The sequence below is a fragment of the Mercenaria mercenaria genome, chromosome 5 (genome assembly GCF_021730395.1).
Source record: "Mercenaria mercenaria strain notata chromosome 5, MADL_Memer_1, whole genome shotgun sequence".
Lineage (NCBI taxonomy): Eukaryota > Metazoa > Mollusca > Bivalvia > Venerida > Veneridae > Mercenaria > Mercenaria mercenaria.
Genome location: NC_069365.1, coordinates 14,874,785 through 14,901,342, shown reverse-complemented (window position 1 = coordinate 14,901,342; position 26,558 = coordinate 14,874,785). Strand labels below are relative to the sequence as shown.

The 26,558-nt window shown below is 36.0% G+C and overlaps 1 protein-coding gene across 1 annotated transcript in view; it reads left to right on the top strand.

Annotated features, from left to right (window-relative positions):
- Positions 1-23,288, top strand: part of LOC128557255 (sushi, von Willebrand factor type A, EGF and pentraxin domain-containing protein 1-like) — a 40,844-nt gene extending 17,556 nt beyond the window's left edge. The window contains exons 11-12 of the mRNA XM_053544442.1: positions 10,345-10,497; positions 23,272-23,288. Of these exons, the coding sequence (XP_053400417.1) occupies positions 10,345-10,497; positions 23,272-23,288 (170 nt within the window). The remainder of the gene's footprint in view (positions 1-10,344; positions 10,498-23,271) is intronic.
- The last annotated feature ends 3,270 nt before the right edge of the window (positions 23,289-26,558 follow it).

The following is a 26,558-nucleotide window of genomic DNA, read 5'->3' as shown; positions in this document are numbered from 1 at the left end:
GTTACCATGACATTTTCTTTGTATGATTTCATTTAAATTTTGAAAGGATCTATTCAAGTCCAGCTGTGTATAATCATGTATGGCTTTTTTCTAGTATTTTCTAGTTGAAGAAAATAGTGCCCTTTAAAACTAATCATAGATAGACGATGCTTATGTTTCAGAGGACTCTGTTTTTCTATAAATAAGCCTTACAATTTTAACAATACACATGCAGAAGTGTACAAACCATACATAAAGGTCAGATATTACCGTGTAGAATATGTCTGACCAACATTTGTTTCAATTCAGCCATCATTTTTCCTTTCAGTTTCACATTTTAACAGTTTTTATCTTACTTAAAATGTTGAGACCATCTGTAACTTCACTTTTGAACTTTCCTTCAAATATCTTGAAAGTTACCTTATAATGGGTTATTTTTACTGCTGTAAAAGTTTACGGCTTTGGGGTAAAAACACATGATTTTATTTTATACGATTTTAAAATTTACAAAATCACAGGATCTCCCAGTTTACTTGACTTTATGTGGCAAATTTATACGAGGCCAATATTTACGAATCTGATTTGGTCGTAAAAAATAGTAAAAATTAGCAACAGGTAAAAATACCCATTACAGTATGTGAATTATCCCGCCATTTGGACTATTTTGATCGGGAGGTCACGCGCTGTCTTATACCATCTTTATCATGAAAATTCTGTTTTGTTAAAACTTGAATAACAGTCAGTAGTAGTTATATAATTATTACTCATGACAGTATTGTTACAGTATGTGACAATTGTTTTTGCCCTGTCCATCCATCCTTCTGTCTGTCCGTCACACTTCATTTTTGATCAATAACTGTAGAACCATTTGACCTAGAACCTTCAAACTTCATATGATCGCAGGGCTTATGCAGTAGACGACCCCTATTGCTTTTGGGGTCACTCCATCAAAGGTCAAGGTCACCATTTCCGATCAATAACTTGAGAACCACTTGACCCAGAATCTTGAAACTTCATAGAGTGATTGGTCTTGCGAGTAGATGACCCCTATTGTTTTTGGGGTCACTCCATCAAAGGTCAAGGTCACAGGGGCCTGAACATGGAAAACCATTTCCGATAACTTGAGTACCACTCAATCCAGAATGTTGAATTTTAATAGATGATTGATCATGCAGAGTAGATGACCCCTATTGATTTTGGGGTTACTCTTATAAAGGTCAAGGTCACAGTGGCCTGAACATGGGAAACCATTTCCAATCAATAACTTGAGAACCACTTGACCCAGAATGTTGAAACTTCATAGGATGATTGCTGTTGCAAGTAGATGACCCCTATTGTTTTTGGGGTCACTCCGTCAAAGGTCAAGGTCACAGTGGCCTGAACATGGATAACCATTTCCGATCAATAACTTGAGAACCACTCAATCCAGAATGTTGAAACTTCATAGGATGATTGATCATGCAGAGTAGATGACCCCTATTGATTTAGGGTTACTCTTTTCAAGGTCAAGGTCACATTGGCCTGAACATGGAAAACCATTTCCAATCAATAGCTTGAGAACCACTTGACCCAGAAAGTTGAAACTTCATAGGATGATTGGTCTTGCGAGTAGATGACCCCAGTTGTTTTTGGGGTCACTACATCAAAGGTGAAGGTCACAGTGGCCTGAACATGGATAACCATTTCCAATCAATAACTTGAGAACCACTCAATCCAGAATGTTGAAACTTCATAGGATGATTGGTCATGCAGGGTAGATGGTCATGGTTTTGGGTCACTTTGGGTCAAAGTCACAATGGCCTGAACATGAAAAACCATTTCCGATCAATACTGTATGTCCGTCACACTTCATTTCTGATCAATACCTGGAGAACCATTTGACTTAGAACCTTCAAACTTCATAGGGTAGCAGGGCATATGGAGTAGACGATCCCTGTTGTTTATGGGATCACCCCATCAAAGGTCAAGGTCACATGGGCCTGAACATGGAAAACCATTTCCTATCAATAACTTGAGAACCACTTGACCCAGAATGTGGAAACTTCATATGATGAGATGTCTTGCGGAGTAAATGACCCCTATTGTTTTTAGGGTCACTCCATCAAAGGTCAAGGTCACAGGGGCCTGAACATGGAAAACTATTTCTGATAACTTGAGTACCACTCAATCCAGAATGTTGAAACTTCATAGGATGATTGATCATGCAGAGTAGATGTCCCCTATTGATTTTGGGGTTACTCTGTTAAAGGTCAAGGTCACAGTGGCCTGAACATGGAAAACCATTTCCAATCAATAACTTTAGATCCACTTGACCTAGAATATTGAAACTTCATAAGATGACTGGTCATGCAGAGTAGATGATCCCTATTGATTTTGGGGTCACTCTAATAAAGGTCAAGGTCACAGTGGCCTGAACATGGAAAACCATTTCCAATCAATAACTTGAGAACCACTTGACCCAGAATGTGGAAACTTCATAGAATAATTGTACATGCACAGTAAATGACCCCTATTGATTTTGGGGTCACTATAAAAGATCAAGGGCCTGAACATGGAAAACTGTTTTTGGTCAGTAACTTGAGAACCACTTCACCCAGAATGTTGAAACTTCATAAGGTGATTGGACATGCAGAGTAGATGACCCATATTGATTTTGAGGTCACTCTATAAAGGACAAGGTTGCAGTGAACAGAACAAGTAAATCCATTTTCAGTCAGTAACTTGAGAACCACTTGACCAAGAATGTTGAAACTTCATAGGGTGATGACCCCTATTGTTTTTGGGGTCCCTCTATTAAGTGTCAAGGTCACAGTGGACAGAACATGGAAATCCTTTTCCAGTCAATATCTAGAGCCTTAAAGTTTCATGGGATGATAGAACTTACAGAGTAGGTGAGGTTACTCTATCAAAGGTCAAGGTCACAGGGGGCTGAAAACTCTTTTCAATCAATAACTTGAGAACCACTTGACCCAGAATGTTGAATCTACTACTAGGATGATTGGACATGCAGAGTAGATATCCCCTACTGATTTTGGGGTCATTTGTTCAAAGGTTAAGGTCACAGGGGCCTGAAAATGGAAAACCATTTTTTAATTCATAACTTGAGAACCACTAGGCCCAGAATGTTGAAACCTAGTGGGATGATTGGACATGCCATGTAAATGAACCCAATTGCAGCCAGCCATCAGTGTCTCTTTGACTTTTGCGCCTGTTCCCTGTTGACTTCTTGCCTATATGACTATGAATTGGCGGAGACATGCACTTTTTTACAAAAGCATCTTCTAGTTAATTTTTGTATTCTAATTTTTATACACCCGAAGGAACGTATTATGTTATACCCCTGGTGTACGTCTGTCTGTTAGCAATTTTGTGTCCGCTCTGTAACTCTTCAACCCCTTGAAGGATTTCAATGAAACTTGACAGAAATATTCACCACATCAAGACAACATGCAGAGCACATGAATTTGATGGCTTGCCTCAAGGTCAAGGTCACACTTAGGTCATATGAGTTTGTTTCATGTCTGCTCTGTACCTCTTGAACTGCTTGAAAGATTTCAAAGAAACTCAACACAAATGTTCACCTCATCGAGACAACATGCAGAATGCTTGTTTTGGATGGCTCCCTTCAAGGTCACACGTAGGGGTCAAAAGTCATATGACTTTGACTTTGTTCACTAACTATAAGTTTTCTATTGAATTATTTCCCTTTTTGTACTTTTTACCCCCCCCCCCCCCCTCCCCCCACCCCATCCCCACAACAACAAAGTTATAAGGGGGTGTACTGGTTTCAGGTTGTTTGTCTGTCTGACCATAGACAAAATCTTGCGCGCACCAACTCCCCTCATTCCCTTGACACAAGTTAATGAACTTCACAAAAGTGATCAGTAACAACAGTAGTTGTGCATGATGCATGTTAGGTTCTTTCAGGAAAACATTCTGCAGAGTTATGGGACTTTATTTTTTGTTACTATGCTATATACATAGACACAATCTTGTGCACACCATCTCTCCTCATCCTCTTGACACAATTTAATGAAACTCCACACAAGTGATCAGTAACAACACTAGTTGTGCATTGGGCATGTTTGGTTCTTTCAGAAAAAAATTTACAGAGTTACGGGACTTTGTTTTTTGTTAACATACTATGTGCATACAGTCTGCATATGCAATCTTGTGCGCGCCTAATCTTCCAAACCCAAGCACACAATTTAATGATACTTCACACAAGTGATCAATACCAACCCTAATTGTGCATGTTACATTCTTTTAGATAAATATTCTGTAGTGTTTTGGACTTTGTTTTTTGTTAACATACTATGTACATACAGTCCGCGTATGCAATCTTGTGCGCATCTAATCTTCCGAACCCTTGCACACGAGTTAATGAAACTTCACACAAGTGATCAGTACCAACTCTAGTTGTGCATGGTACATGTTACGTTCTTTAGATAAATATTCTGCAGAGTTATGTGACTTTGTTTTTTGTACCCCCCGACAACAAAGTTGTAAGGGGGGTATACTGGTTTCAGGTTGTCTGTCTGTCTGTCTGTCCGTCTGTCTGTCTGTCCGTCTGGTCGTCTGTCCGTCTGTCCGTAGACGCAATCTTGTGTGCACCATCTCTCCTTATCCCCTTGACAGAATTTAATGAAACTTCACACAAGTGATCAGTACCAACAGTAGTTGTGCATGGGGCATGTTAGGTTCTTTAAGAAAAAAAAATTGCAGAGTTATGGGACTTTGTTTTTTTGTTACTATACTATATACATAGACACAATCTTGTGCGCACCATCTCTCCTCATCCCCTTGACACAATTTAATGAAACTTCACACAAGTGATCAGTACCAACAGTAGTTGTGTATGGGGCATGTTAGGTTCTTTTAGAAAAAAAATTTGCAGAGTTATGGGACTTTGTTTTTTTTTGTTACTATACTATATACATAGACACAATCTTGTGCGCACCATCTCTACTCATCCCCTTGACACAATTTAATGAAACTTCACACAACTGATCAGTAACAACAGTAGTTGTGCATGGGGCATGTTAGGTTCTTTCAGAAAAACAAATTTGCAGAGTTATGGGACTTTGTTTTTTTGTTACTATACTATATACATAGACACAATCTTGTGCGCACCATCTCTCCTTATCCTCTTGACACAATTTAATGAAACTTCACACAACTGATCAGTAACAACAGTAGTTGTGCATGGGGCATGTATACTGTATACATACAGTCCACATAATTATGCAGTCTTGTGTGTGTCAAATTCAGTGTACTGTGTCAGTGCATGCGGGGGGTACATTCATCACCTTTAGTGATAGCTCTAGTTTGTTACTATATGTTGCTTTAATATTGAAGTGCTTATGTAAATTTGGTATTGTCTACCAATTGGTGTCACTGCTGCTTAAACATAATAGACCACTATGCGTATCTTACACAACTATTTAGAATTACAAGTTTATAAAAAAATTCACACTGTAACACGCCGTTGGTATTGAATGCTATTTCAATATGCACTGGTATTTTCCAGTAAAAGGTATTGATACCGATTGGTATCAATGATAGATTAAGCTAATTAGAGATCTATTAGTATTTATGATCACTGGATATACACCAATAGCTCGACTTCCGGTATAAACACAAAGTCTAAGATATTTTACACTGTAACTCACGTTAGGTATTTATACCAAATGGTATAAACCAGTATTGGTATTTATAAACACTGAATACCAGTCCAAGGATATTATAATCTAAGTAATCTTATGAAGTTTGATATAGATATGTATGAGTATGTACGGTAAAGAACACGGGTATTGGTATAATATGAATTAAGGCACTGCCTAGCATAGGGATTTATCTTTTATATATCTACTTACGAAGAAATATTCAACACTCAAAAGAAAGTGAAACTTCGCTCAAACAGTGAAGTTTACATTTAGTGTCATCATACCTTTAACAGCGAATATCATACTTTGCAAAATTTATGGGAAGCCGTTTTGTACATAAACCGGAACCGGAAAACATCGAAAAAATTGTCTCAGTATATGCAGACAACAAAGACGAATAACTATATACGGACGTTACCGTCTCGGGGATTTTCATCCTCGGCGCTTCGCGCCGTGGATAAATCCCCTATAATACCTGTTGGTATACGATAATGCAGGAGATGGAGACAAGGAAAACCAATTCCACACTTTATTTATTTTAAGAATATTACCTCTTCTTTGCTCATGATGGTAAATGCCGGATTTGGTATTATGAACTAGAACAGCTTGGGACCTTTTAAAATTGTTCCTCTTAACCGAGGTTCCTTATATCCATATAGCGAGCTAGTTCCTTGTAACAGATGTTTGTATAATGAACACTATTTGATAAGGGCTATGAGTTCACACTCGGGGCCGACCTTGAATCTTTATGCGAGAAAGTTGCATTTCTAGTCCCGGTCCTTTCCTGGAGGGATGATAAGATAAAATGCCTGCATGCCAAAATGTTCGTCAGTAAGAATGACCATAATTTATGTTTATTTTTTTGTTGGTTATTTCTATCTTCTTTTTAGAGAGCACTGCATGATGACTATGAGATATGTTGCAGTTACTCCCCTTACCTTGCCCTTACAGAAGAAAAAGGCCTGCTGCGTACTCTTGCTGTGTACATACAGCGTATATGATGCGTACATGATGTGTACTGCAATCAAGGGCTTTAAATAGTACGCAGGATATACACCGCACATACACCGATAGTACGTTTGTAGTACACTTTTGACATGCAAATGAGGTCTGCCGCGTACTACTTGCTTCGTACATGCTGTGGACTACATAGTACACAGGATGTACGCTGGAGGAATTTAGTATGCGGGAAATAGTACGCAGCATGTACGCGGCACATACACTTTTCACATGAAAATGAGCCTGCGGTGTACTACCCCTGCGACGCACATGCTGTGTACTCCTGCGGCGTACATGCTGTGTACTCCTGCGGCGTACATGCTGTGTACTCCTGGCCCGAGTCCTGCGGCGTACATGCTGTGTACTCCTGCTGCATACATGCTGTGTACTCTTGTGGCGAAACTGCTGTGATAATGTAAATTCCTTACCCCACCAACTTTCCAATGCAAATGCTGATCATTTGGACAGAAAAAACAGAAAAAAAGATAAGTGACATGCATCAATAAGTATTTACCCTTACCAAAATAATGTAGATTGATGTTATCAAATAAATTAGTATGCTTTTTTCTTCATCCACTTTTCAATGAAATAAATCAATTTTTGTTGCATGTAATTTGGTAAACATTTGAAGAAAATGGCGTAACTGCATCAAGGGGAAACAACTTTAATGCACCTAAATATAAGTGTTATGATTTATTATAGACGATGTGTGCGTAGTATGTATTTATTTTGATTAAAATCCATCTGAGAACAATCTAGGACTGGAATTATATAAGCATTTATACACTTTTACGTCCGTAAAAAGTACGTAGCGCACTAAAAAATTTTGGATTGATTTTTTCCAATGGGGCGAGCGCAATTAACCCAAAACGTTCTGAAAATATACGAGCGGCAAATCCGATGAACAGCTTTTTAATTTGGTGAGGCCTTAATGAGTTAACATAATGAGCATTAAAGCCTTTATAAAGCATGATAGAATGATGTTTTGCTTAAGAGTATTCAAATAACAGTGAGAGCTATTAATTCTTCTCATTCGGGCGCTGTTGAGGCATTATCTTGGTAATTATTTCATGTATTACAAAATGTAATGCAACGAAGTTCAAATAAGGCTTTTCAATTATCCAAGTTAGAAAGCTCCAGGATTAATTCAAAATGAACAAGGCAGTCTGAAAGACAGCTAAATCCCCCGCCACTGCTATGGAAAGTGAAAGGGTAAACCTTTGATTTTAGCTGTGACCTTGACCTTGAACTGACGTGGCTGACTCATGAATTCTGCACAACGTCTTGATGAGGTGATCATTTGACCAAAGTTTCATGAAAATCCTTCAAGGGGTTTAGGAGATACAGAGCTGAAACCTTTGACCTTCAGTTGTGACCTTGACCTTGAGTTGACATGGCTGACTCATGAGTTCTTGATGAGGTGATCATTTGACCCAAGTTTGATGAAAATCCTTCAAGGGGTTCAGGAGATACAGAGTGGACACCAAATGGAAGGCTCAAACCTTCGACCCTTAGTTGTGACCTTGACCTTGAGCTGGCATGGTTGACTCATAATTTCTGCACATAGTTCTGATGAGGTAATCATTTGACCCAAGTTTTATAAAATTCCTTCAAGGGGTTTAGGAGATATAGAGCGGACACGAAATGGAAGGCTCAAACCTTTGACCTTCAGTTGTGACCTTGACCTTGAGCCGACATGGCTGACTCATAAGTTCTGCACATCGCCTTGATGAGGTGATTGTTTGACCCAAGTTTGATGAAAATCCTTCAAGGGGTTTAGGAGATATAGAGCGGACACAAAATGGAAGGCTCAAACCTTTGACCCTAAGTTGTGACCTTGACCTTGAGCCGGCATGACTGACTCATGGGTTCTGCAGATTGTCTTCATGAGGTGATCATTTGACCCAAGTTTTATAAAATGCTGCATACTTGTAGTGACCTCCTGCGTACATGCTGTGTACTCGTTGAAATAGTACGCGGCATGGGGTGTATGTAAAATGTACTCCTCTGGCGTACTACTTTGTTCGCGGCATATACACAGCAAATACGCAGCATGTACGTCACAGAGGCTTGCCTCTGTAAGGGTGCTAGACTGCATGTTATGTGAATAAACATCAATGCTAAAATAAAACAAATGTGATTTTTTTTATTACAAAAATGCTTAATTAGACTACATTTAAAAGTAGGGTGTTTATGACATACAGTGTATTACAACTAGACAATGGCGCCATATTGAGCTATTTATTTGAACTGTCAAAACTTGTTCCCGGCTTTTAATTATTCTGTTCACACCTATAAGATTAACATGAAAGCCAGAAACATGTTTTGACAGTTCAAATGAATAGTACAATACATACAGATTAAAGTGTAAATTATACCTATACTTTTGCCATGGTTCATTTTAGCACCTGCTACTAATAAACTTTCATAATGTGGCAGTTGATCTCAATACAATCGACTCTGTTTATTTTCCAATACAGGTAAATCCAACAATTGCTTTACAATAGATCTGTGACAGATTATCTTTGAACACCCCTGGACTTATTGGACTCAACTGCCACATTATCAAAGCTTATTAGTATAATTTTTATAATTGGAAATTTGGTAAACTGGACTGTTTGCAATTGTTAATCACGTGTAATTAGCAGTTTTATTTAATGATTTTCTGACATATTTCATAAGCTGTTAAGTACAACTAGTTGATGACCCTTAGTGATTTCATGGTCCCTTGAGCTACTGACCTACTTTCTTCTTTTTTGCTCACCTGAGCACAAAGTGCTCAAAGGTGAGCTTTTGTGATCACTCTATGTCCGTCGTCCATCGTCGTCAACAACTTGACTGTTAACACTCTAGAGGTCACAATTTTGAGCCAATCTCAATGAAACTTGGTCAAAATGTTACCCTCAATAAAATCTTGGACGAGTTTGATATTGGGTCATCTGGGGTCAAAAACTAGGTCACCAGGTCAGATCAAAAGAAAAGCTTGTTAACACTCTTGAGGTCACATTTTTAGCCCAATCTTAATGAAACTTGGTCAGAATGTAACCCTTAATAAAATCTTGGACGAATTTGACATAAGGTCATCTGGGGTCAAAAACTAGGTCACCAGGTCAAATCAAATAAAAAGCTTGTTAACACTTTAGAGGACACAATTTGGGCCCAATCTTAATGAAACTTGGTCAGAATATTACCCTCAATAAAGTCTTGGACGAGTTTGATTTTAGGTTGTCTTGGGTCAATAACTAGGTCAAATTAAAGGAAAAGCTTGTTAACACTTACGGGGGCACATTTATGACCATATCTTAATGAAACTTGGTCAGAATGTAAATCTTGATGATCTTTAGATCAATAGGTCAGGTGAGCGATACAGGGCCTCATGTCCTCTGTTAAATATTCCCATAAATTTGGGAAACCAAGCTAAGTTTTAAACACATATCACACATACAACTTTCAGTGCATGACCTTGATTTTGACCTACTGATCTACTTTATTCTTTTTTAGTACAGCAATGAAATTTGGCGACTTTATACAGTTTTGCACAACATCTTTTGTGCATATTTGTACATTTCTTCCAGTACAATATACAAATGCAATGTATTATATTTTCAATACACCTGTGCCTCTGGCAGCTGTTGGAGGGTATTCATAGCCATAAGTGATAGGTCTTGTTTTTGTCTGTATATGCTTTCTATTGTTGCAGGGACTGTAACTCCTACACCGTGTCCACAGGGAACATATCAACCTTCTGCACGTCAGGGTTACTGTCGGAATTGCACTAGTGGATATTATTGTCCAACGACAGCTCTTCGGTATCAAGAGATTTGTCCCAGTGGTTCGAAGTGTCCTGATTCAGGTAAGTATTAATATTTTGTAAGCCATACTTTTTTGCAGTGACAAGCCTCGTTTAAACACATGAATTAAAAAAAAGATATACTTTTCTATCACTATAGATTACTATTCTGACCCTACTCATTGGGGTATAAATGTTTTGTGAGGTAGGCATCTATCAGTTTCTGCTTTGAAAGGATGCATCTCGGAGCAACTTTTTCAACAAAAATAGCTTAAAACCCCACCATGTAAGATCTCATTTTGTTGGTATTACTTAAAGGCTAACCATAAGGTATAACATGCTTATAATGTAGGGATAACACATGTTTTTTCGTGTTACAACATCTGCAGAATCCCGAGGGATTGGTTGGTACCGGAGCCCGTTAAACATGCGTTAACGCTATTCTAGCATAAAATGCATAAAAACTGATAAATGGATACAATGTCTCACAACGTCATTAATTTTTCATGAAATGCGCGGGAATGTCGGAGTTGTTTTTTACGTTGACGTCATTTCGTTTTGAATTATTCGTTTTGGGGCCGAATGACGTTTACGCTTTGCCACAGAACGCGCATATATAAAAAGGTGTTATAACAGCACGTGAGCGCGAGAATCTCTCTGTTAACACACGTTTTCTCTCCTGTTAAAACACCCCCGAAAAGTGACAAGAACAGCAGTTTTATGCTAGAATTATTAAAAGTGAATGAAGTATTGCCATGCAATACAAAGTCCCCTACTGGAAGGCAACTAATTTTCTCTACTGCAGTATAACAATGATCTGATATCTGTCAATGATGTATAAACAATATTTTACTACATATTTACAATATATTATGACACCAAGTTTGGATTAAAATTTGCATATAATTCTACAGTTGTTGATTGCTTATAACATATATAAATATAAAAAAGTACTTAATATCAATTTTGATAACATTTTATTTTGAAATTGTTGGAAACACTGGCTTTCGCAGAAGTGGTGGTTCACACACCGTGGCGATGGAGGATTTGTCGCAGAAGTGGTGGAGAAATATGGCCGACTGACTACATTTATGCTGTCATTGGTAAGTTTTCTAATGAGTTTTTCATGTTTCACTGAAAACAACCAGTGAGACAGGAGCTCACATGTGTACTCTTCCAGCCACAAACACTTGCTCAGTGCAATTCTTTGTCATTAATGTAAACACTTCTGTACAGTTTGACAAGTGACTGCTGTGTTTGTAGAATTTCCATCAAAAATGGTAAAATCTTGTACAAAGCGACCCCTGAGCACATTTGCACCAAATCGTAAGTACGGCACTGTCAAGCAACAACTATTTCTTCATAATCGGTGAATTTTCATTATGAAGTAATCAACCAAAAATGATTCCAATGCAGTGTGCGGTGGGTACAATTGCAACACATTACGGTGTATCTTGTTTCTTTAATGTTCTGTATGGACATTTTCCCATGAAATCACTTTGACATTAGCAATAGAAACTGAATGTTTAGTAATAATATACTATTGATTTGCACTTCTGTTCTGTTGAATACATACACGAAAAGCTTTATTTTGAACCATTATTTTGTTGCTAAATCTACTGCCAAATAATAACGCCATGTTCTTTTGTACCAAATACACCTCAGTTATGATAATTCGTAATTATGAACGCATGATGGTTTTCTTCATCTTCCTTTCCCTTATTATATACAAAATATCAACTGATAATATCGATTGTTTGATTAAATGCTGACCACATGCGACTTTAACATCATATAACAGACCAACTTACCTAATGTACAAACTGACAGGGTTTCCGCTGGCCTTAATTTGTTTTGGCTACAAATTATCGAAGTCGGTGATGCATTCGGGTGGGGGCGGGGGAGTATTCTCCAACACACTACACATGCTGCAACCATTTGTCATTTTTATAGTATTTTTGCCCCCTCCCCCCCCCCCATGAGTGGTGGGGGCATATAGATTTGGTCTTGTCCTTGCATCCGTCCGTCCGAAGTTCGTGACGCGCCTTGCTCAAAAAGTGTTTGATATAAATTGATGAAACCTTGCATGAGTCTTTATCATGATATGAACTTGCGCACCTCCTATTTTTCGTCTGGCGCCGCCCCCTATTTTTAGAGTTATGGCCCCTGAAATAGTAAAAAATGCACATTTTCACCTTGTGACACGCCTAGCTCAAAAGTATTTGATTTAGATTCATGAAACCTTGCATGGTTCTTAATCATGATACGAACTTGTGCACCTTCTATTTTTCATTTTGGTCTGCCCTCTATTTTTAGAGTTATGGCCCCTGAAATAGGCAAAAATGCCCATTTTCACATTGTGACGTGCCTAGTTCAAAATTATTTCATATAAATTGATTAAATTTTTGTACGAGTCTTTATCATGATATGAACTTGTGCACCTCCTATTTTTTGTCTGGCTTTGCCCCCTATTTTCAGAGTTCTGGCCCCTGAAATAGTCAAAAACGACCATTTTCACCATGTGAAGTGCCTAGCTCAAAAATATTTCATATAAATTTATTAAACCTTGTATGAGTTTTTGTCATGATATGAACCTGCGCATCTCCTATTTTTTGTCTGGCCCCGCCCCCTTTTTTCAGAGTTATGGCCCTTAAAGTAGTAAAAAATGCACATTTTCACCTTTTGACGCACCTAGCTCAAAAAGTGTTTAGTATAAATGATTGAACACTTGCATAAGTCTTTATCATGATATAATCTTGCACACCTCTTATATTTTGGCCAGCTCCATCCCCTATTTTTAAAGTTATGGCCCCTGAAATTGTAAAAAAATGCACATTTTCACCTAATTATGTGCCTAGCTCTAAAAGTATTTAATGTAAATTCATGAAACCTTGCTAGAGTCTTTATCATGATGTGACCTTTCGCACTTGGCATTCTTCTTGAGAATCTTTGCGCTTATTACAGAGTTATGGCCCCTGAAATAGCCAAAATAGTGGATTTTTGTGCCCCCCATGAAGGGTGGGGGCATATAGATTTGGTCTTGTCCGTGCATCCGTCCGTCCGTCCGAAGTTCGTGACGCGCCTAGCTCAAAAAGTATTTGATATAAATTGATGAAACCTTGCATGAGTCTTAATCATGATATGGACTTGCGCACCTCCTATTTTTTTGTCTGGCTTCGCCCCCTATTTTCAGAGTTATGGTCCCTGAAATAGTCAAAAATGCACATTTTCACCCTGTGACATGCCTAGCTCAAAAAGTATTTGATATAGATTCATGAAACCTTGCATGAGTCTTAATCATGATATAAACTTGCACACCTACTATTTTTCATCTGGCTCCGCCCCCTATTTTCAGAGTTATGGCCCCTGAAATAGTCAAAAATGCACATTGTCACCTTGTGACACGCCTCTCTCAAAAAGGGGCCTGTATAAAACGCAGACGAATAACGCAGACCATATAGTTACAGAGGGAAAACGCAGACGACTTTTTGGAAAACGCAGGCAGGCTGATAAAACAATATTTAATTGCATGAAAGAGGTGTTTTTACAAAGGAAGTTCAACAAAATGATAATAATCGATAAAATTATTAATTCATTTGTTTATATATTAACTGAGAAAGGATAATTAGACATACGAAGATTCGAGGGAATTTTTAAGGGGGCAATTTGGACATGGACTTTGTTTTCTCCTGAAGCAACGTTGTATATTGTATTTCGAATGCAAAAATAAATAGAAATCAAGCGTTTATTTTGAAAAAAGAAACAACAAAACATGAAATATAAATTTTTAATAACACAGGCCTATGTTTGAATGTACAAATATTAATCAAATGAACTTGCGGAAAATATATATAATTTCTAGTCAGTGTGTTATCGTCTGCGTTCTCCCTAAATAACTATATTGTCTGCGGTTTCTAACAACATACAAACATCTACTTACTCACTTACTTACTTATATATGCATAGATTCTATCGTCAGCGTTTTCTCTATATAAATATTTTGTCTGCGTTTTCTAACTTACATGAAACATTGACTTACTAACTTACTTACTGATATATGCACATCATCTGTGTTTTCACTATGTAACTATTGCCTGCATTTTTTAACTGACATAAAACATTTAGTTACTAACTTACTTACTTACTTACTTACTTACTGATATATGCACTATATTGTCTGCGTTTTTTAAGTTACATAAAAACACGTACTTACTTACTTAACTTTCTTACTTACTTACTTACTTACTTACTGTTATATGTACATACTCAGTCATCTGCGTTTTCACTATATGTAACTATATTGTCTGCGTTTTCTAACTTACATAAAACACTTTCTTACTTACTTACATATATGTGCACATACTCTATCGTCTGCGTTTTCACTATATGTAACTATATTGTCTGCATTTTCTAACTTACATAAAAACATTTACTTAATTACTTATATATGCACATACTTTATCGTCTGCGTTTTCACTATGTAACTATATCGTCTGCGTTTTCTAACTTACATAAAAACATTTACTTACTCACTTACTTACTTATATATGCACATACTCTATTGTCTGCATTTTCACTATGTAACTATATCGTCTGCGTTTTCTAACTTACATAAAAACATTTACTTACTTACTTAATTACTTATATATGCACATACTCTATTGTCTGCATTTTCACTATGTAACTATATCGTTTGCGTTTTCTAATTTACATGAAACATTTACTTACTCACTTATTTACTTACTTATATATGCACATATCCAATCGTCTGCGTTTTCACTATGTAACTATATTCTCTGCGTTTTCTAACATACATAAAAACATTTACTTACTCACTTACTTACTTATATATATATATGCATAGATTCTATTGTCAGCGTTTTCTCTATATAAATATATTGTCTGCATTTTCCAACTTACATGAAACATTTGCTTAGAGCTATTACTTATATATGCACATACTCTATCGTCTGCGTTTTCACTATGTAACTATATCGTCTGCGTTTTCTAACTTACATGAAACATTTACTTACTAACTTACTTATATATGCACATACTCTATGTATATCGTCTGCATTTTCACTATGTAACTATATCGTCTGCGTTTTCTAACATACATAAAAACATTTACTTACTCACTCACTTTCTTACTTACTTACTTGCTTATACACAGCCAATGTCGCCACATTTGAAACCGATATGATAATCATATGATTTTCATATGAGACCTTTCATATGCTAATCATAAAAAAAGAGCCGCATATGATAAGCATATGATATCAGTTTATGATTCTCATATGAAAATTATATCAGTTTCATATGAAATGATTAGCATATGAATTTCATATGCAAATTTAAAGGCCTAGCATATGATATGGGCATGATACCGATACCAAATTCATATGTTACCTCCTTTCATATGCTATTCATATGCTTCTCCTTTTATATGCTTTTCATATGTTAGCTCCTTTCATATGCAACTCATATGATTCTACCTTTATATGCTTTTCATATGTTATCTCTTTCATATGCTACTCATGTAGTGCTTTTTTATGCTGGTCATATGCAAGCCTTTTTCGTAAAAACATTTTATGGTCCATCTCTGTTGCTGGTTGAAAAGTGGCATCTCTTTCTCGAAAAAGACTGCTAGAGCAGGCTGGAACAAAATCATCTTTAAAAAGAAAAACAAATACAAAGGAATATTGATATTTCCGTCTTTTTTTTTATTTTTCTTTACAAACGAAACCATTGTGATTTGTTTACATTCAATAATGAGTATGTTTAACAATTACATTTAGGTACAATTTATGTATTATAATTACATTAAGTAACAAAGTTTTACACAGAAAGCATGTGACTTAAAGTTTTACAGAAATATGGAACAATTCAAGAAAAGAAACTCCGAGTAACACACAAAAGGAAGTACAAAATAAACAAGTATCGTACAGAATAAGTTATTATAACATAACAGCATAACATGTGTCGTCAATACTAATGTAAAACGAAATTTTGTAACAGAGTTACAAACGGCCCCCAACAAGGGACGTTTTTCACAAAACATACTACATCTTCTTCCATTTTATACGGCAACATACTAAAAATGTATATAAATCATTACTATGTTCATATAATTCATAAAACATTATGTACATGTAGTTTGAAAAATGTCTGGTGACTGCTTTCAAATGTTTTTTTTTTTATTTTAAGATTTATTGTGATTCTGTTCTTAAACTGGCATGGGAAAATAAATACAAATATAATAAAATAGTTTATCATATTAAAGGGAGGTAATTAATAAACAAGAGGGCCATAATGGCCCTATATCGCGCTCACCTAAGTTAAGTTGCTTCCTTGAACAAATTTCTTTGCTAAAGCATCAAAAACAAAAAAAGTAGGTCAGTAGGTTATATTCATGTTCACTGGAAGTCAGTTTTAAGATAAGTGTGCAAAATTATACATGTCATCCAAATTTTAAGTCTGTATCTTTAACAAGAGGGTCATGATGACCCTGGATCGCTCACCTGAGTAATATGAGCTACATGTTTCAAATGTCAAACTGATGATTTTTAGATTTTTTTTGGAAGATTTTCTGATGTACAATCAAGTAGCTCCTGGGGCGGGGCCAACTTTACCCCGGGGGTCATGATTTGAACAAAGTTTGTAGAAGTCTACTAAGCAATGTTACATATCAAGTATCTAAGCCTTCTGGTTTATTTTTAGCAAATTTATGAAGATTTCCCTATGTACACTCAAGTAAACCCTGGGGCTGGGTCAATTTGACCCAAAGGGGTCAAGATTTGAACAACGTTTGTAGAGGTCCACTAGGCAATGCTACATGTCAAATATCTAAGCTCTAGCCCTTCTGGTTTATTTTTAGAAATTTTGAAGATTTTTCTATGTACAATCAAGTAACCCCATGGGACGGGGTCATGATTTGAACAAATTTTGTAGAAGTCTACTATGCAATGCTACATGTCTAAGATCTAGGCCTTCTTGTTTATTTTTAGAAAAAAATTGAAGATTTTCCTATGTACAATCAAGTAACCCCTGGGGTGGGGTCAATTTTGACCCCGGGATCATTATTTGAACAAAGTTTATAGAGGTCCGCTAGGCAATGCTACATGTGAAATATCTAAGCTCTAGGCGTTCTGGTTTATTTTTAGATTTTTTTTAAAGATTTTCCTATATAAAATCAAATGACCCATGGGGCGGGGTCAATTTTGACCCCGGGGGACATGATTTGAACAAATTTTGTAGAAGTCCACTAGGCAATGTTACAAGTCAGATATCTAAGCTCTAGGCCTTCTGGTTTATTTTTAGAAAATTTTGAAGGTTTCACTATGTACAATCATGTAACCCCAAGGGGCGAGGTCAATTTGATACCAAAGGTCATGATTTGAACAAATTTTGTAGAAATCTACTAGGCAATGGTAGATGTCAATTATCTAAGATCTAGGCCTTCTGCTTTATTTTTAGAAATTTTTTGAAGATTTTTCTATGTAAAATCAAGTGAACCTGGGGCGGGGTCAATTTCGACCTCGGGGATCATGATTTGAATAGATTTTGTAGAGGTCCACTAGGTAATGCTACACGTGAAATATCTAAGATCTAGGCCTTCTGCTTTATTTTTAGAAAATTTTTGAAGAATTTTCTATGTAAAATCAAGTGAACCTGGGGCGGGATCAATTTTGACCTCGGGGATCATGATTTGAATAGATTTTGTAGAGGTCCACTAGGTTATGCTACACGTGAAATATCTAAGCTCTAGGCCTTCTGGTTTATTTTTAGAAAAATTTTGAAAATTTTCCTATGTAAAATCAAGTGACCCCTGGGGCGGGGTCAATTTTAACCCCAGGGTCATGATTTGAACAACTTTAGTAGAGGTCCACTAGGCATTGCTACATGTCAAACATGTAAGCTCTAGGCCTTCTTTTTTTGAGAAGATTTTTGAAAATTTTCCTATGTAAAATCAAGTGACCCCTGGGGCGGGGTCAATTTTGACCCCAGGGTCATAATTTGAATAAATTTGGTAGAGGTCCCCTAGGCAATGCTTTACACCAAATATCTAAGCTCTAGGGCTTCTAGTTTTTGAGAAGAAGATTTTTTATACGCCCGTTTGAAAAACGGGACGTATTATAGGAACGCCCTTTGCGGTTGGACGGGCGGGCGGCGTCCACAGACCTTGTCCGGAGAATATCTTCTACATGCATGGAGGGATTTTGATGAAACTTGGCACAGTTGTTCACCATCATGAGACGGAGTGTCATACGCAAGAATCAGGTCCCTAGGTCTAAGGTCAAGGTCAAGTATGACTTTGTCCGAAGCATATCTTCTTCATGCATAGAGAGATTTTGATGAAAGTTGGCACAATTGTTTATCATCATGAGACGGAGTGTCATGCGCAAGAACCAGGTCCCTAGGTCTAAGGTCAAGGTCACACTTAGAGGTCAAAGGATACAAGAATGAAAACTTTGTCCGGAGCATATCTTCTTCATGCATAGAGGGATTTTGATGAAAGTTGGCACAATTGTTCATCATCATGAGACGGAGTGTCATGCGCAAGAACCAGGTCCCTAGGTCTAAGGTCAAGGTCACACTTAGAGGTCAAAGGATACAAGAATGAAAACTTTGTCCGGAGCATTTCTTCTTCATGCATGGAGGGATTTTGATATAACTTGGCACAAATGTTCACCACCACAAGACGGAGTGTCATGCGCAAGAACCAGGTCCCTAGGTCTAAGGTCAAGGTCACACATAGAGGCCAAAGGTCAGATACAAGAATGACTGTCCGAAGCATTTCTTCTTCATGCATAGAGGGATTTTGATGTAACTTGGCACAATTATACACCATCATGAGACGAAGTGTCATGCGCAGTTCCCTTCTTTAGAATTACTTCCCTTTGTTGTTACTATAAATAGCTTATATTGTAACTTTTTCATTACTAGACGTAGGGAAAAATCGAGACCACTTTTCTGTAGTACAACATGCATGTTACATCCAATTTTGAGGTGTATTTTGACCAATCTCTACCTGGTAAGGATTTTTGTGTGGACTTAAAAAAAATAAATTTTGTATTTTTTTTTTTTTTTTAAAGATTAACTTCCCTTAGTTGTTACTATAAATAACTTATATTGTAACTTTTTTATAATTGACCGTAGGGAAAAACCAAGACCACTTTTCTGTGGTACAACATAGTTGTTACTTTCTAGTTTTAGGTGTATTTTAAGGTATCTCTACCTGGTAAGGAGTTTTTTTTTGTGGACTTAGAAAAACAAAAGAATTACAATGATTACTAAATAACCACAAAATTAAAATTACATCTGCAAATACAGGTGCTAGAGTAAATAAATTTGCTGTGACGGGCGTATATTGTGACATTCTGGCACTCTGGTTTAAGTTTTTCCTTTAGGTTGCCATGGCAGCCAGAGTTCTGCATGGAATTCAATTCTTTGAACAAGTTTTAAAGAAGACCATCCAAGGAACATCCCTGTGAAGTTTCATCAAAATTGGCCTGTTGGTTTAGGAGGAGATGTTTAAAGGAAAGTGTGGATGGACGGACGCCGGACGGTGAGCGATCACAATAGCTCACCCCGAGCACTTTGTGCTCAGGTGACCTAAAAACAAGAGTAGGTCAGTAGGTCAAGGTTACAGTCAGGTGTTATCAGTTGGGGTCATCTGGTAAATATAATCAAACAGTCTAGGAAATATAATCTGATAATTTTTGAAGTATTTTTTCCTATATAACTCATATATCAATAGACCCCTGGGGCGGGGCCTCTTTCCACCCATGGGGCATATTTCAAACAATCTTGTTAGAGATCAACTAGGTAATGATACAAACAAAATATCAAAGGCATAGGCCTTGAATTTTCAGACAAGAAGATTAAAAAAAAAATCCTATATATGTCTATGTAAAACTAGAGAATGCTGTGGCAGGGCCTTTTTTCACCCCAGGGGAATAATTTGAACAATCTTGGTAGAGGACCACAAGGCAATTCTTCATACTAAATATCTAAAGCCTAAGTTTTTTTCCTAAACAAGTCTATACAAAACCATGTGACCCCCTGGGCGGGGCCATATTTCATCCTAGGGGAATTACTTAAACAATCTTTTTAAAGGCCAACTATATGATGCTACATACCAAATATCAAAGGCCTAGGCCCTTTTGTTTTTGACGAGAAGATTTTCAAAGTTTTTCCCTATATAAGTCTATAGAACATACTAAATATCAAAGCCCTAGGTTTTATAGTTTTGAACAAGATGATTTTCAAAGTTTTCCCTATATCAACTAAGGCTCTGAAGTAACACGCTTTGGTGTATATCAATTATTTCTACTGAAATAAATAGTTTCAGTAAGTTTTGTCTGTCTGTACGATCTGTAGACTGGCGATAGGGACCATTTAATTAACGCTTATTCTCGTCGCATTTTTTCGAAAAATTCATCTATTTCATTTTATTATAAAAAACGTTAGGAACACGTTATAAAACTGAAATATCTTTTAATAAGTAGTTGGAAATATTGTTTAAACGAATATGAAAAACAATTTTCTTCCTCGACGGACACGCCGGGCACATTTCCTGCATGAACTTTAACCTTTTTGACTTAAAATATTAGCCATAAAATAAGGAAAAACTTCGTATAGAATATTTATTTTGGGTAAATAACTGCAAGTTAATACTTGTTTTGATAAAAATGACAAAATCTGTAAGTTTGTGACAAGAACAAGCAACATATGTTCGTCCGTCTGTACGTAATTTAGGATAAAAGGTGTATTTCCGTAATTTTCTGTACGGAAAACGCCCGTGTTTTTCATTAACTTCAAATAATTGTAGAATGTTCCAATAACAAAATATGTTTATGAAATAACTTTTATGATTAAATCTAATACATTGTGTAAAAAGAGATGTATAATTTGTATATTTTTACCACAGACAGTTTCGTCGTGGGACCGTCTTAAAATGTATCATTTTTCGTGAAAATATGCATTCTTTGTAATTATATTAAATAAAGAACAGAGAGGTGAGCCTTGTCAGAGGAGTCATATCTTTATAACCTGATGTCTGATTTTAATAAATGATACATTGTTGCAAAACACACATTGTCCCTAGAGAAAACAGGTCAAGTCGGGTTCGAACCCGGTCAGTTAGGGATCAAGGTCATAGATCAAAGTCCGGTGATATTCTCAAAATGCGAACTATTCTGTAGCGATTAGATGCCAAAGAAGATCTTTTTAACAGTATATAGCGTAGCCGCAACTTCTGTGGTGTTGGGTGGGGGGGGGGGGGGGGGGCGGCAATCGTCCGATTTTTGTTTTTGTTACAGTATCAAGTTTCAAGGAAAACAGAACATAGAATTATACCGAGAACTCATCAAAGTGCACGATTTTCGCCTTAAATATGTTCTTAGGGGAGATCCCCTAATTTGCCAAAGCCCACACACCAACCGCTTTGTCTGTTTATACATTTTACTGCTTGTCCGAAAAATAGTTTTAACATTTAAAGGGGCTAAAAATCGCATCTTAAACTCATTACATTGAAGTTAAAATTACAAAATCTTTATTATGGAGATCCCCCAACTCCACCCTCATGATTTATGACCCGCGCTGCATATATTTTTGTACATTGATTTAGGCCTATCAGTCATTTCCATCCCTTTGGTGGTAGGCCATTAATCTAAAAAAGACCGAAACGCGCAAAATCACATGTAGCTCTAATTCTGAACAGTTCCCGGAGGAGTATGTTGTACAGACCATCATTCAGTCTCCGCCATTTTGTTTTAATAATGCATTGAGATATGTATATGGTTTTCATATCAAAAACATATGGGTCTCATATGGACAATATTTCATATGATTTTCATATGTTTATTGTTTCATATGAGTAGCATATGAAAACCTTCATATGAAAATCATATGAAATAGTACATATGAAAAGCATATGGTCGTATTACGATATGATTATCATAAGAAATTCATATGAATTTCATATGGTAATCGTTTCATATGAGAATCATAAGTGGCGAAATTGGCTATGTATATGCACATAATCTAGGCCTATCGTCTGCGTTTTCACTATGTAACTATATTGTCTGCGTTTTCTAACTTACATAAAAACACTTACTTAATTACTTATATATGCACATACTCTATCGTCTGCGTTTTCATTATGTAACTATATCGCCTGCGTTTTCTAAATTACATAAAAACATTTAATTACTCACTTACTTACTTATATATGCTCATACTCTATGTATATCGTCTGCGTTTTCACTATGTAACTATATCGTTTGCGTTTTCTAACTTACATTAAACATTTACTTACGCACTTACCTACTTACCTATATATGAACATACTCTATCGTCTGCATTTTCCCTTTATAACTATATTGTCTGCGTTTTCTAACATACAGCCGCCAAACTATATTGCCTGCGTTATATGGTGTCTGCGTTTTCACATACATACTTCGACTCTGTCGTCTGCATTTTCTATAAATAAACGTATTTGTCTGCGTTTCCTAACTTATAATCGCCAATACAGTGTCTGCGTTTTCATCTTACATACGTAATTCAAACTTTTTCTTGTCTGCGGACTGTCAGCATTTTCTAAGTATCATCATCGTCATAATCACCATCGCCGTAGTTAAAACATCATAACCATGACTTCTGCGACCTTTGCATTGAAAATATCTGCTTATGTCATTAAAGCAAATGAAACACGTTGTAACTGCGAATTTGATCTTACCATTACATTTATGCACAATACAAAAAGAATGGGAAAAGAAACTGATTTTCTCTTAAATGCGCAGTCATCTTTTTTTTATATTGTTGTTGTTATAGGTGGTGGTGGTATATAATCTGATAGGATCAAATTTTAAAAAATCGGTAGCTCTTTCACGAAGCACAGAGCACCAAAAAAAAAAACAACCGGTACTTATCTGAAAATAAATGTCACACTTTTCTTGAATATTACATTTAAATATGTGTACACAATTTTCAAAGCAATCGCGTATCTATTTTAAAAGTGTTTTCTAATAAAATTTATTTATTCATGATTTTATAAAATCAACTGTCTCCTCTTCTCACTTATCGCGGCAGTTTTCCTTTGATCTTTGCAGTATGTTAAACGTGATAACACACATTAATACTACAAAATCTGTGCTGATATTTTACAAAACTGTTACGATATATATCAACACAGAAATTGCTATAGAGTTTCATTAGAAAAAAAGCTGTTGCGATATATATCAGCACAGTAAAACTGTTCCGATATATATCGCAACACCTTTTCTCTATTGAGGTCCTATCAAGGGAGTATAATTTTTTCCTTTCAAAGAAAAGATGATTTTAGCTCCAGTTTACAGTTCACAGAAAAAGAATTGTCACAAACACCTACATTTATAAAGTAAAAGAATATTAAATAAACTAGAATATTTCAAAAACTTGATAGTTATTGCCAAATTCGGAAATACATGAAATATATGAAATTCTGAGATTTCTCAAATGTTTCTTTTTCTTTGATTTTTTTTTACAAACAAAACAAGTTTTAAAATATGTCTGGCCAATGAAATGCAAAGATTTAAAACCAATGCAGAAATCTGTTGGGTACTTTTTATCTGGGGAACACTTTCACTGTATGCTGTCACGTGACCTGGTGTACGGCGAGAAAAAGTTAAGATGGCGGATGTTGATATTGAAGAAAGGTAGGCTCCTTGTTTGTTCATTGATTTCTCTTAGGGGAGAATGTTTTGTCGTATAACACGGCACTGACATTTGTCTTTCATCGGTTGTATACCATTACTTCAGACGACGTCTCGATTTTCTAGACTTTGCCCTTGAATGCAACAAAAACAACGGAAAATAAATCTAAGCGAGAAGAGACTCGGTTTTTCGAATTTTCCATCACTTTCTTGTGCGATTTCTGCCAGTTTATGAAGTAGACATAGACTATGTACATAGACAAAACGTGTGTATCAGCCAGTTCCCAAAAAGCCGCATATTTCTTAAAAAATAATAATTTGCCAAGTGGACGGTCAGAAGGCCGAGGTTATTCTGTCGGTGTACGGAAAGACGACGGCCAAAAGTGTACAGTAAGAAGACAAAAATTCAAAGATTTTGCTACGAAATGGTGTACGGAAAAGAAGACAAAATCCTGACACGATCATTTATTGATTATATTTCGACATTAGTGCTGCCAATTTTCAATGTTTTTCAAAACAACAGAATTTTAAAGATTAATGAAAAACTATGTTTCTGTATTTAGCTCATTTGACTCAGAATCGTCTTGGATGATAAGTATATTGGCATATAATCTGATAGATCTATTCTTACGTACGTTTTCTTTAGACAATTTTAATTTGTTGGGAAGGAAAGTACAGAGGGATTCTAACCTTGTAGTGTTCTTTTTTACCTGAACATTTGAGCTCACTTATGTCATACTTATGTGAATCCTTCGTGCAAATACAATTTTTTTTTTAATATTTAACACGATTTTAAAGTATGGCATGCTGCTATTTTAGAAGAAACTTTGGAGTCGCCATTTGAGAAGTTATTTATGATCGACATTTGAAATGTATTTTGACGTATCGGCTTAGACAAGATCAGGTGTTGATTTACAATAAGATCATTTACTGAAATATGCTAAATACTGATGATAGTATGCTGAAGTTCAAATGAACACCTTTCCATAGGTATATTTAACACCTTGTAGGTACTATCATTAATGTTTAAGGATGTAGGAGCAAATTTTTTTCTAACGTTAAGAATCTTTTCATACTCTGTGAGCTTGACGAATATTAGTTTCTAAGACAAACAAGGGAAGAAAAAACACAAGTCACTAATGTCACTAACACATCTCTTTTATTTTTACATGTTGACATGATTACCCCACCCACTTTATTTTCAATGGAAAAATGCATTTAGATCTACAGAAAATTTCTGTTTTCAAAATATTTTGCAGCTTTAATGACACACAAAAATGCTTCAAAACGGAAAGAAAAAGGTTGGGATCACCGTGTATCTAAGAGATTTATGAAGAAAAAACTGTTAAAAACTGGTGAATTTTGATATTATTTTGTTCTTTTTGTTTTAATCTATATTTTCTAGATAAAATAAAGTGCTATCTTGAAAACTTTTATATCAGTCAGGAAAATATCAAAACCAAACCTGATCTACTTTCGTAGATATTTGAAATTACCTACCTCTACCCCATTGTAAATCTTACGTCAATTTTAAGCAAATGCCAGCCAAAAATAAGGGTGATTTTTTTTTTACAAAAAGTAGAATCTATTTTGTTAAATGGTACATTATTAGTCAAATTTTAATTATTTAGCGTTAATTTTTGGCAAAACTTTTGTTAAAATTCAATGCTGGAAGAAACATTTTTCAAAATGGCGGATATGAAAAAAAACCCGCTCGTACATCCTTAAGAAAATCAACATAGACATGATAGAGACCAAAAGGTGGCTTTTAGCGCCTTTTGATGCAAAATGAAATTCAGTATTTCTTAATAGAGAAAATACACTTACAACAATAAAAATTATAAAGTACTGATTTAGTAGGTATGTCACTAAAGAGTAAAGAGCTCCAAACTCTTCTGGAAATCAAGTTTGGCTACTTAACGTAAAGTTGTAACGGAAAATGTGAGTATATACCTGTGTTATGTTGTTTTTAATGTTATTAGGTGTATGCTCTGACTGCAAAAACAGAAACCTTATTCATGCAATACCTTTAACACTTTTGTGTCATCGTTTATGTTATGTGTGCCTTTAGCTGTTTTGGCAATTTTAGATTTAGTGATGTTTTCTGTGAACATTTTGACCAGTACGTATTTACTCTAAATTCGGCCTTTATTATGACAATGTTTCTGGAAGACTTTCCAATAAACAATGACTCCTGTTTATTGGGACCCTACTGTGAAAGTCATTGTCCCCCAAGATCTGAAAAAAAGGTGCGAATGACCTGAAGATAATGGGATTACGAAGAATAAATTAGATGTATCCTACTAATTCATAATTGATTTTTTTAACAGAACAGAATTATTTATTCCAGACTTATGCATACTCTGCGGAAAAATGTACAGAAGACACCAAGTAAAGTTATTGAATAGTATAATAATCATTTTTAAA